The following is a 12,105-nucleotide window of genomic DNA, read 5'->3' as shown; positions in this document are numbered from 1 at the left end:
ATGATCCCAGGGTCCTGGGATCGAGCACTGCATGGGGCTCTCTGCTCAGTGGGGAGCCTGCTTCCCCCTCTCTCTGTCTCTGCCTACCTCTCTGCCTGCTTACGATCTCTGCCTGTCAAATAAATAAATAAAATCTTAAAAAAAAAAGTTGAACCCTTAACTGACCGACCCCCCCCACACACACCAGTGCCCCTGGAACATCCTCATCAGTGGGTTATTTTGAATGCCATACTTACCACCCGTATGCTCACAATCTAGGTGTCCCACCATCCAGCTGGGGCTTATTCTGGTGCCTGTAGGCGAGCTAATTTTTTGTACCCCAAAGAAGCATAATAAAACTAAATACACTACTTAAAAAAGTTGCAGACAGCAGTAATAGCATGAAGACATCAACCAAATGAAGAGAAACTCAGAAATGAGTTGGGGAAACTGTTACTTTGAATGATGTGGACATAACAGTGCTCCTGCTTCCCTATAGATTTGGATAATTAAAATTATTTTTCAGTGATTTCATGTATATTGTTTGTCTCTCCAACTAGATTATAAGCTTTTTTAGGGTAGGAACCCTTGTTCTATTTCTTTTAAGCCTCCACTTCCTCCTTCCCCACAGTACATATTACTGGGACTGCCAGAATTTATTTGCTTCTAAACATCCTTGAGTCCAGGGAAGATACTGGAAACTGGGCAGAGCAAGGCAGGGGTTTCCAGTGCCAAAGGAGATGAAGTGAACACTTGTACTACATGTCTTTCTGCTACATTCTCGTGTGTGGCCATTTCTGGCTTGACATTTGGAAATAGGGAAATAAATGGTTTGGTCCCTTGCCAGGCAGCATCTGGCCATAGCACCATTTCCCCGGAGGCCAGGCAACATAGAGGGTCAGTGCCTCCTCTGACCAAAGAGCAAACAGGCATTTTGGCACACATCTCAAGGAAGGGGCTTCAGGTCAACCTATTCCGAGCTACTGTGTTTAGTTTGTCCTCATCCCAGTCCCAAGGTGGGGATTTAGGGCTCCAGGTTTCTATCTTCCCCAGATCTCTGCTGGTTTGTATTCAATTAATGCTCACTCTCCCCCTCACAAATAAATCCCTAAGGAACAACAATTATGGGGGCGCTTGTGCATTAGCTTCAGTTTCCAGTTTGTCAAGAAAGGATCGAGTGGACTCTCCAGGGAGGCATTAATGTTTGCAATATGGCAGATGACCCGGGAGTTGACATTCCCTTCGCTCCCTGAGTGCTCTTCAGTGTGTGTTAAAGTCGTTGCTGATAAATCACGTTGTGATACTCCCATATCCTGCGTGGAAACAGTCTCTGTAAAATTTTACCGTGGCCAAAAATCTCCAGTGCGGTTGCACAGGGGTCTGACTGAGCAAACATCAAAGTGAGTAAAGGGTCCATCTGCTTAGCTAGTCCCGGCTTCAGTCTCACGTTCTCTCAGAGCCCTTAAATTTTATTACTAAGCTCATATTTGGGTGAGCCAGGAATAGGATGCCCGTCTCTCACATCTGGAAAAGTTTAGCCCCTGACAGAAAAAGTGGTGTTCTGATTTAATCCACGGTACCCTCTCTAACTTGTAAAACCCCAACCAAGAGGAGAAACTTCAGCGGTAGTGCTGTGGCAAGATTCCTCCCCAGCAAGTGCCAGCGCCACCACCCCGCACAACTGGGGAAGCCCTGGCCATTCCCCGGTCACATTGCCGGGACTTCTCCCCTCCCCGTGACACATTCCTGGTCCCTGTATTTTCCTCACCCCACGCTTGTGGCCTCGCACCCAGAGCCAACCGATTCCAGGGTACAGTCTAGAGAGAAGTAACTTCGGTTATAAACTGTACGTACCATTGCGATTAGTCATGAATTCAGTGTCACATTACTTGTTTGGCCTGGCTCTGGTTTCCAGCCCTGAAGAATCCCTTCTACATGGTCCCCGTTCTCCCTCCTGATCAGTAGACCTCCCCCTAGACCTGATCTCTAGAGTTAATCTTTCTTCCTCTTTAACTTCCTGTCTTAGCTCATCAATGTGAGGCTGTAGATGTTTGCTTTTGCCTCCATTTGGTCTCTGAAGCAACAGCAGTCTTTCCTGTTTAGACATCAAAATCACCTCTTGATTAGAACTACTGTTTGAGGGCTGCCTGGGTGGCTCAGTGGGCTAAGCCTCTGCCTTCTGCTCAGGTCCCAATCTCAAGGTTGTGTGATCCAGCCACTTCCTCTGCCCCTCCCCACCCCAAATAAATAAGTAAATCTTAAAAAATAAAAAAAATTTAAAAAACTACCGTTTGAACCACAAGCAGCTTCCCTCACCACTAAACTGATTCTCTTCCATTCGAGAATGGGGACAATAAGACAAATCTCTTAATAGTGGTTTAGAGGATAAAATGAGAAGTCATGCATAAACTTCTGGTAAAGTGCTGGTAGCAAGGTCGCATTCAAACATGGTAGCTGCTACCATTTTAATATGTTATTATTTATTCTTTATTCAACATGCTGCCATTTGAGCTCCTACTATGTCCCAGACACAGAATTAAGTGCTTTGGCTTAGTAGACATGGTCCCTGTTTTCATTTGCCTTACGGTCAGGTGGGGGGGAAAAACATGCAAGCAAATAAGTATCGTAAAGAAGGTTATATGCTAGGCTAGAGGTCTGTGGGCTCTGTGTAGAGAGAGTATGGTGCAGGTAACTAGCAAAAGTCTTCATAAGGAGAGAAATCCTTGAGCAGGGTGCAGGATATGTGTATGCAATGACCCACAAGGTCACAGGGAAGGGCATTCTGGGCACAGGGGGCAGGGTAAGCAAAGGCACAGAGAGGCATTAAGTAGCCTGAAGACTCAAGCATAGGACGCCTCCGCTCAGCATGATATGGCTGGGGACAGAGAATCAAGACAATCAAGGAAGGCCTTCTCTGCAGGCATTATAAGAATTTTAATCAGGGAAGGGTCATGAGCATGTTTGCGTCCGCAGCAAATCCTTTGGCAGCTGATAGTTGCAAAGATGAGGCTGAAGGCAGCAAGGCCAGTGAGGAAAGAATTGAAAGAGCTCAAGTGAGGAGAGTAAGAGCTGCAGCGGTGGGTGTGGTCAGGAGGGTGGGGAAGTTCAAGGGAAGGGCTGGGAATGGATTGATACTGGGGTGAAAGGCCGAGGGAGCAGCCTTGGGGAAGTCCTGGTTTCTGGGTGGGATGACTGGGTAGGTGAGCTCTGGTCCACTGAGCCTGGGTTCCAGGGTGGGGCTGAGTCCTGGATATGCTGGAATTGAGGGGCCAGTGCCATTCCACTGAGGTGGCCGGTACGTCATCGGTTGTGAGCAGGAACAAATGTGTAGAGAGTTCGGAGAGCGGGAGTCATGGCCCCTCGAGAGCAGCTTTTGCGGAGTAGGAGAGGAAAGTGCTAGCCAGCACTTTATCTTGACCTCCACGTCCTGTTTTATTATCGCTCCTTCCTTGGTCATGGGCCCTGTGTTCTCCTGGTCAGTCCACCCGGGGTCTGGCCTCGGTGATAGGAATTTCTTGTTCCTACACCTTCCATTCTGTACCTGTACAACAGCTTTCCCTCCTCAGGCCCTGCAGTTTTTTCTAAAAAGCCCTCCTGACCTGTTAAAATTCCTACTCCCTTCCCCCAACCCAGCTTGCCCTTCAGTCCCCAGTAAATTTTTCAGAGATCATGAATTTTTTCCCTTGTTCTGACAGTTACTCCCTTAACAATTATTTTCTGTCTTTGCATTTAACATCCTGTGACTATCTCACCGTCACGTCTGTTAGGGTGTTTTCAGCTGATAGTAAGAGAAGCTGTGACTTAAACTCACTTAAACATGACATGGGCTTTGTATTCCGTATAACCAGAAGGACGGAGGTAGGACACATCCAAAAATGGCTGATTCAGTGGTTCAGCAATGTCACTAAGGACCCAAGTTCCTTACTCTACCCTGCTCTCCTGGGGCTGGCTTCTTCCTTAGAATGATGGTAAAATGGCTCTCGGTGTTCTAGCCAAACATAAGAATACCCTGAAGAAGAGAGGATGTCTTCCCGCAGCCATGCAGTGAAGCCCACTCGTGCGGTCCGGGTGGCCGGCCTAGGTCATGTCCCAACCTCAGGACCACCAACAGTCAGCACAGAAATGCCGTGGTCTGACTGGCTAAGGCTAATTAGAATTCCCCTCTGCAGTTTGGGAGGGATCAGCTTTTCCCCAGCATCCCAAGACCACATATACCTAAATAAAACCACGGTTTGGGCTGGAAGAAACAGAAGGCAGTGGTTGCTGGGAGGCGATAATAGCATCTACTTTGATTTCTGTTTTCTTGTAGAAGGAAGTAGGGCCTTTTAAAAAAAGTTTCTGCGTTTCTTTACCAAAAGGAAAATAAGCCTGGGGTGCCTGGGTGGCTCAGTCTTTTAAGCATATGACTCTTGATTTCGGCTCAGCTCATGATCTCAGGGTCCTGAGACTGAGCTGGGCCTCGGGCTTCGCGCTCAGTGTGGAGTCTGCTTGTCCCTCTCCCTCTGCTCCTCCCCCTGTTCATGCATGCTCTTTACCTCTAAAATAAGTAAAAGCTTAAAAAAGAGAGAGAGAATAAGCCTAATTTGTCCTTTTTTTTTTTTTTAATCCACAGCTCCTTCATTCCCAAGTTCATAACCCACCTCTTCAAGTGCAAGCCAATTAGCATGGTGGGAGCAGAACAGGTGAGATAAATTGGCCTTTTTCTTAGGCTTTTATCCTAGGTCAAACACAAATCTTTCTAGTAGGGATGTACCCTGGAGAAATCAGATTGCTGATTTCCCCTGTTTGGGGACAGAAGATGACCTGGCAGCTTAATTCATCCGTTTATTTAAACCATTTTTGTCAAGCACCTACTACGTACCCAGGCGTTGTGCTGGGCACAGGCGTACCACAGTGAACAATATAGAAAAGATCTCTCCTTCCAGGTGCTCACACCTGGGTAAGAAGAGATAGATAAGATGTGAGTTAATAAATAAATGAGAAGAGAATTTTACCTTAAATATGCTAAAGGGTATAAAACTAGGTTCTGTGAAAGAATATCTTAGGGGCATGAAGGAGTAATGGCTTCAGATTGGACACTCCACGAAGGCTCCTCCAAAAGCTGGCGCTTGAGAAGAAAGAAGAGTGAAGAGTCCAGGCAGAGGGGGCGGCAAAGACTCTGATTATTTTGGGTCCTCTACTTGCTGGGTAGAGACACTTTTGAGTCTCAAGCAAAGAAAGGCTTATCCTTTTGGTACTGAGACGCCAGTCACCTCACCCAAGAAGCTTTCTGTGATTAACCCCACCCTGTTCACATGAATTCTGTGCTTTGAGACCTCTGCTCACCAGTTGTGTCCACTTAGCGCTGATGGGTTGAGATACGTGCTACAGCGGAGTCCCCTCTTTTCAGCCATCACCTATCCAGACTGTCTGAAATTTGAGCTGCTTGAATTTAGAGAACAATTTAAACTATCTTAGAAACAAAAACAATAATACTCAGCCCCTAAATCTTGATAAACACCTATTCAGATAGGAGCTATTTGTGTCCTGACCTTAAATGAGTCCCCTGTATTCATTAAAAGAAATCCTCTCTAGACCTCTAGGTAGCAACATTTTACCTGTTTCGGTTACTTTTTATATTTGAAAGAACTCCCAATGACATTTTTAAGTGAGATGATGTAATTCAAGACATTCCCATAAGTCCTGCTCTTCCACCGAGTTAGTCGACTTGGCAGAGGCTCAGCTATTTCCCAGCTCAGTGACTTCCCCTCACCCTGGGCCCTCAGCATTGCTGACCCGAGTCATGTCTCCAGAAGGCGGCAAGTTGGCCTATGCCCCAGTGCATCATGGATCCCTCATGAGATATCACAGCCAGAGATGCAATAGCTGTGAACATCAGGAATCTCTTGACTCTGATATGTGCCCTGTTTCTATACTCTTTTTGTAAGGGCCATCGCCTTCCTAGCTCATGAAAAAGCTGAATGGTGTAAGCATGAAGATCCTGGGGTCCAGAATGCTGAAGGTGTGCAGCTGAATCCTATCTCTGCAACACAGCAACTGCTTGTCCTTCAGCAAACCTCCCAGCAAGTTAGTTTCCTCATCTAGAAAACGGGGATTGATTGTAGTTGCGCCTTACAGGGCAGTTGTGAGGATTGAACAAGATCGTGCACATCAAGTCCTTGATGCAATGTCTGGCACATGTATGCCCTCAGCAGAGGCTGGCTCTTCCCGATTTTCACTTGCTCAGACCAAGAACATGACTCTGTTTCTGCTTTCAGTACCCGCTTCGCCTGCCCATGACATCTGGTTGCTACTTGCTGCAGCTGTCTGGCTGACCAGCTTTAAAAGCCAGAGTCCAAAGTGTTGTCTCAGAAAGCTTCCTGGGAGGTTGCATAGATCCAGACACCGACTATAGTGTTTCAGTGTTTTGCAGTTCTTGACTCTTGAATGTCATAAGCATAGAACTAATTCTGTCCGTTGGAGATGGCAGAATAATGCCCCAGCATGTCTCCAGTCATTAGTACCTGTTCGCTGGGAAATCGTTCCGTGCGCCTCACTGTTGTGCGTAATCAGAGAGGATGTGCAGTAATGATCTCTGTATCTAAGAGAAGCTCTAGAGGTAGGAGTTCCTAATGTTTTGTCTCTAGACTTGAAGCCACTGGAACACAAAGTCGGCCTGTTGGGAACATGTTTTTGTGAGTCTGCAGCTTTGCATGGGCCATACTAGCCAATTGAGTGTCTAATAACCATGATATTTTCATATTGTCACAGAAATCCAATATCCTACCTGTGCTCCTCAGATTTTCTCTTCTTCAAAAGAATGGTAAAATAATCAGCTTGGGAGTCAAAGCCCTTATCTTCTGAAAAACAGCAGTTTGGCCAGAATTAACTCCTGCTTTGAGATGTGGATGAGAAAGCCATCTGCAAAGCTGGATTTTACTTTGTTCACAAGGCAAATGGGAGTGTGTGATAAGGGAGCCCAGCCCGGAACTGGGCACAGGTGGGAACTGAAGGGCAAGGTGACCCCTGTTGGATACCCACATGAAGTTCGGGTGTAGGCAGGTCCATGCTTGCCCTGAGTACCTGGGCTGAGAAAGCACGCAGTCCTATAGCTGGAGGTGCAGTTACTTGGGCAACAGAACCACAGGAATCAGGTAGTTTACAAAGGCTACAACAGATTCTGACTCAGGTCTTGTAGCAACTCTAATCCAAGCTTTCACAAAAGCTGTGGAATTGAAAGTCAAGATTTTGCCTGATCTCAGCTGCCTTTGCTTTGTCATAAAGGCACTAGTTCCTAAATTTAGATTATCTTCAACACTTGTGCCAAAAATAGGAAAGGAGACATTCCCCTGCTCTTTATTCTCTTCCTGATTACTATATAAAGTGAATTATTTATCTATGGACCTCAGAGTCCTCTTGAGCAATTGTAGGGGCACATGGAACTGAACCGTACCAATATTTGTAATGCTTCTTCCTAGATGGTGATCTTTCAGAGATCTTACAGGATTTGCAGGGTCATGAATTAGTCTTATGGAATACAATGAAATACAATCCATTTGCATGAACTTACCATACAGGAAGCAGCACAATATGGTGTGGGGGGAAAAGGATCCCAAGATGTGAGGCCCAGTCCTTACTCTGCTGTTAATGGTCCCTGTGATCATGAGACTTTGCTTCCCTGATCTAGGCTCAGTTTCCTCATGTTTAAATAAGAGCACTGAATCAAACTCTCACACATCCCTTCCAGATGTATCATATTACAGAGTCTGAAATATTTTGAGCAGTGTATCGCCTATGGAGCTATTTTCTTTTCCTTTATATTATCTTCATATACATACTGACCCTGTTTTTATTGTGGTAAAATATACATAACATAAAGTTGACTATCTGAACCACTTTTAGGTGTACAGTAGTATTAAGTCCCTTCCCATTGTTGTGTAGCTCTCCACCAGCAGACCTTGTCATCGTCTCAAACTTAAACTCCATTCCCATGAAACAGTAGCTTCCCATTCCCTCCTGGCAGCCACCATTCACCTTCCTATCCCTGTGAATATGACTGCTCTACATACCTCATCTGAGTAGAATCATACAATATCTGTCCTTTTGTGTCTGGCTTATTTCACTTTAGTGTGTCTTCAGGGTTTATCCATGTTTCAAAATTTCCTTCCTTCTTAAGGCTGAATAATATCCCATCACATACACATAAACACACAGTCCATTTTGACCATATTGACTTTTTAAAAATTCACAGAATTCAAAATCATCTGGAAAAAAATATTTAAAGCAAAATTTAGATTTTTTTTTTTTAAGCCCAAACACCAAGGAAAAGGAAAAAGAGAATCAGGTAGTATATGCATAATGGCAGTTGGAAGAATGAGAAAATAGAATGGTTATTCCTGGGCACAGTTCTCGGTAAATCCCAGAAAATCTCTTCTAAGTGTGGAGTTCAGCACACCTTTTAAAAAAGCAAGTGGACAGGACACCTGGGTGGCTCAGTCAGTTAAGCGGCTGCCTTCGGCTCAGGTCATGATCCCAGGGTCCTGGGATCGAGCCCCACATCGGGATCCCTGCTCAGCAGAGAGTCTGCTTCTCCTTCTCCCTCTGCCTGCCGCTCTGCCTGCTTGTGCTCTCTTTCTGTCAAATAAATAAATAAAATCTATAAAAAATAAATAAAAAAGCAAGTGGATCAATAACAATGTAATTCCCATAGGGATAGATTTAAAAACTCACCAACCACCGCCTCCGCAAACTAGGAATAGAAGAAAGATGGTTGACTCTGATAAAGGCTTTATACAGAAACTTAGGAGAGGCGTGTGCATTACAAAGGCTAAATCCATTTGTCAGAATTTTACAGTTCAGAATTGAACATCCCAATATACTTACATTTTACCCCAAAAAATTAAGTGAAGGATAGAGCACTGACAGCAGGGTTTCTTACCCTTTGCACCGTTGACATTTCAGACCAGGGAACCTTCCACTGTGGGGCTGTCGGGTGCATTGTGGGACGTTTGGCAGCACCCCTCACCATTACCCACTGGCCGCCAGCAACACCGTCCCGATTGTGACAAGGGAAGATGTCTGCAGACATCGCCAGACATCCGAGCACAAGAGAGGGTGCAACCAAACCACCCCCAGTGAGAGCCGCTGGATTAGAAGCATAGATGCAGTGTGATGAGAATGACGATGTCTTTGGTGGCAGTGGCGTGGCGGTATATAAGGAGTCACTATACTATTCTGTGTACTTCATACAGGTTTAAACCTCTCCATAGTAACAAAATTTACCAAAATAATAATAACAACAACAACAACAGTAGTGTTACCCTACTCATGAGTAATCCAAAATAAAATTTTGAGAATTGATATAAAACCCCATGCTTTCTGAAATTAAACTAGCTTCCTTCTGTATTTTCTGACTGTAGAACTTAAACATTCACGGGCACCTGGGTGGCTCAGTCAGTTAAGCGTCCAACCCTTGATCTCAGATCAGGTCTTAATATCAGGGTCGTGAGTTTAAGCCCCATGTTGTGCTCCATGGAGGGTCTGAAGCCTACATTAAAAAAAAATTTTTTTTAATTTTAAAAAAATCTTAAAGAACTTACATTAAAAAAAAACTGAACTTTCTCCTTCCAGTTTTTGTGTGCATGGGCTACTGTCCCAATCGTGAAGGTTTCTCCCTTTTGCACAGTACTTTTCTCTTTCTGTAGAGCTTCTTGAATCTACCTACCCTATCACTCACTTTCCTGTGTCTCTTTAAGCCGTGGCCCACCTTGATTTCTATGAGCCCATCCTTCCCACTGAGAGCTTGAAGCCTTTCTACCACTCAGTCGAAAGGGTCCTCCCACTGTGCCACACAGACCAAGGAGACAGACAATAGCCACCCCTGCAGAGGAGTTTACAACCATCAGCAGGGTCACCAAGGTCCTGGAGATGGGAGGACTAGGCAAGCTTGTGAAATCAAGGAATCAGTTAATGAAAAAAAATTACAATAAATCTGCTTAATGGTCAATTATAGAAAGATTTTCTCTTCACACTAGGAATAAGACAAGGATGTCTGCTACCACCATTTCTGTCTAGCCATTTCTCTCCTGTATTGCCCTTGAAGTTCTGTTGTTCAGAACAATAAGACAAAAAGAAAATTAATTCTTTTTTTTTTTTAAGATTGTGTTTATTTTATTTGACAGAGATCACAAGTAAGCAGAGAGGCAGGCAGAGAGATAGAGGAAGAAGCAGGCTCACCGCTGAGCAGAGAGCCCAATGTGGGGCTCGATCCCAGGACCCTGGGATCATGACCTGAGCCGAAGGCAGAGGCTTTAACCCACTGAGCCATCCAGGTGCCCCAAGAAAATTAATTCTTAAAGAAATAAAAGATAGGTACAGATTAGAAAGAAAGAAGCAAAACTGTCATTTTTCACAGAGAAAAATGATTATGAATGACAGTATCCCCGGAAACCTACAGGTAAACTATTAGAATACAAATTTAATAGGGTTGCAGAATTGATTTTTTCAGGCCAGTATTGATTTTTCATATTTTTGTATACCAGCAACAAACCATTTGAAATGAAAAAATTTAAATGAAACCATATATAGTAGCTTCAGGAAACAACCCAGGAATGAATCTGTCCAAAAATTTTCAAGTCTTCTACATGGAAGACAACACAATATTAAGAAACATTAAAATGGCAGGGTAGCTCAAGTTCATAGATTGAAAGACTCAATATTAAGATGTCAGTTCTTCTAGAATTAATCTTTAGATATAGTAAACTAGCAAGGGGTGGTGTGCTGTGAGAGTGTGGGTATAAATTGATAAGCTGAGTCTAAAAGTTAGGTAGAAATGCAAAAGACTTAAGAATACCCAAAATAGTTTTTTTAAAAAAGAACAGAGTCAGAGGACTTAAATCTCCAGATATCAAGACTTATTTTAATGTTACCATATAATTTTGGGCTGCGTGGTACTGGCATCAGGGACAACAGACAGGCCAACAGCACAGAATCCAGTTCAGAGATCGACCCACTATGTGTATATGTTACAGACACTTGATTTCTGCCATAGTGACCCTGCAGTTCAGTTGGGAAGGGATGATCTCAATAAACTGCTGGTAATTGAATATCCATGTTGAGGGGAAAAAGTTGATCTTGACTTTTACCGTACACCATATAAAAAAATCAGTTCCACCAAAGATGTGGAGAAATTGGAACTCTTCTTACACCTCTGGTGAGAATGTAAAATGCCGAAATTTGGGGAAGTACTTTGGCAGTTTCTCAAAAAGTTGAACATAGGTTTATTACCAGCGACTCAGCATTTTCACTCCTAGATACATACCCAAAAGAACTGGAAAAGTCTGTTTGCACAAAAACTTGTGCATGGGTGTTCCGAGCAGCATTGTTCACAATAGCCACAAAGTAGAAACAATTCAAATGTGTCTCAGCTGATGAGGAGAGAAACAAATGTGATATCATCTGGAATGGGAATATTATTCAGCCACAAACAGGAATGAAGTATGTACTTGTGCTACAACATAGATTAACCTGGGAAACATTACACTAAGTGGAAGAAGCCTGATATAAGAGGCTACATATTGTAGGATTCCATTTACACGAAATATCTAGAACAGGCAAATCTAAAAGACAAAGTAGATTCATGGTTGGTGAGGGCGAGGGGAGAGGAGGGAACAGGATGTGATTGCAAAGAGGTATGGGTTCCTTTGTGGAGTGATGACATGTTCTGAAACCAGATAATGGTTATGGTTGCACAACCTTGTGAATGTACTAAAAACTGAATTATGCTCTCAAAGGGCAAATATTATTCATATGCAAATTATATCTTGATTTTTAAAAATTCCAGGTGGATTAAAGCTCTAAAGGTGAAAACTAGGGTCCCCTGGGTGGCTCAGTAGGTTGGGCAGCCAACTCTTTTTGGCTCAGGTCGTGATCTCAGGGTCCTGGGATGGAGCCCCACATCAGGCTCCACACTCAGTGGGGAATCTGCTTCAGGATTCTCTCTCTCTCCCTCTGCTCCTCCTCCCACTCTTTGTGCTCTTTCTCTCTCAAATAAATGGATAAATATTTACTAAATAAACAAATACCTTCTAGGAATGTGCCTTTATCTTCTTAAGGTTTTCATCACTAGTGATAGTCATGATCCTCCCC

General features: G+C 43.9%; 1 protein-coding gene across 3 annotated transcripts in view; it reads left to right on the top strand.

Annotated features, from left to right (window-relative positions):
• The window catches only part of VPS53 (VPS53 subunit of GARP complex), a 133,056-nt gene that overhangs the window by 110,304 nt on the left and 10,647 nt on the right, over nt 1–12,105 (top strand). For all 3 annotated transcript variants that reach the window (XM_032849368.1, XM_032849370.1, XM_032849369.1), the window contains one exon: nt 4,592–4,661. In XM_032849368.1, the coding sequence (XP_032705259.1) occupies nt 4,592–4,661 (70 nt within the window). The remainder of the gene's footprint in view (nt 1–4,591; nt 4,662–12,105) is intronic.

The sequence above is a fragment of the Lontra canadensis genome, unplaced genomic scaffold (genome assembly GCF_010015895.1).
Source record: "Lontra canadensis isolate GAN:19392208 unplaced genomic scaffold, GSC_riverotter_1.0 scaffold225, whole genome shotgun sequence".
NCBI lineage: Eukaryota > Metazoa > Chordata > Mammalia > Carnivora > Mustelidae > Lontra > Lontra canadensis.
This window is presented reverse-complemented; position numbering and strand designations above follow the sequence as displayed.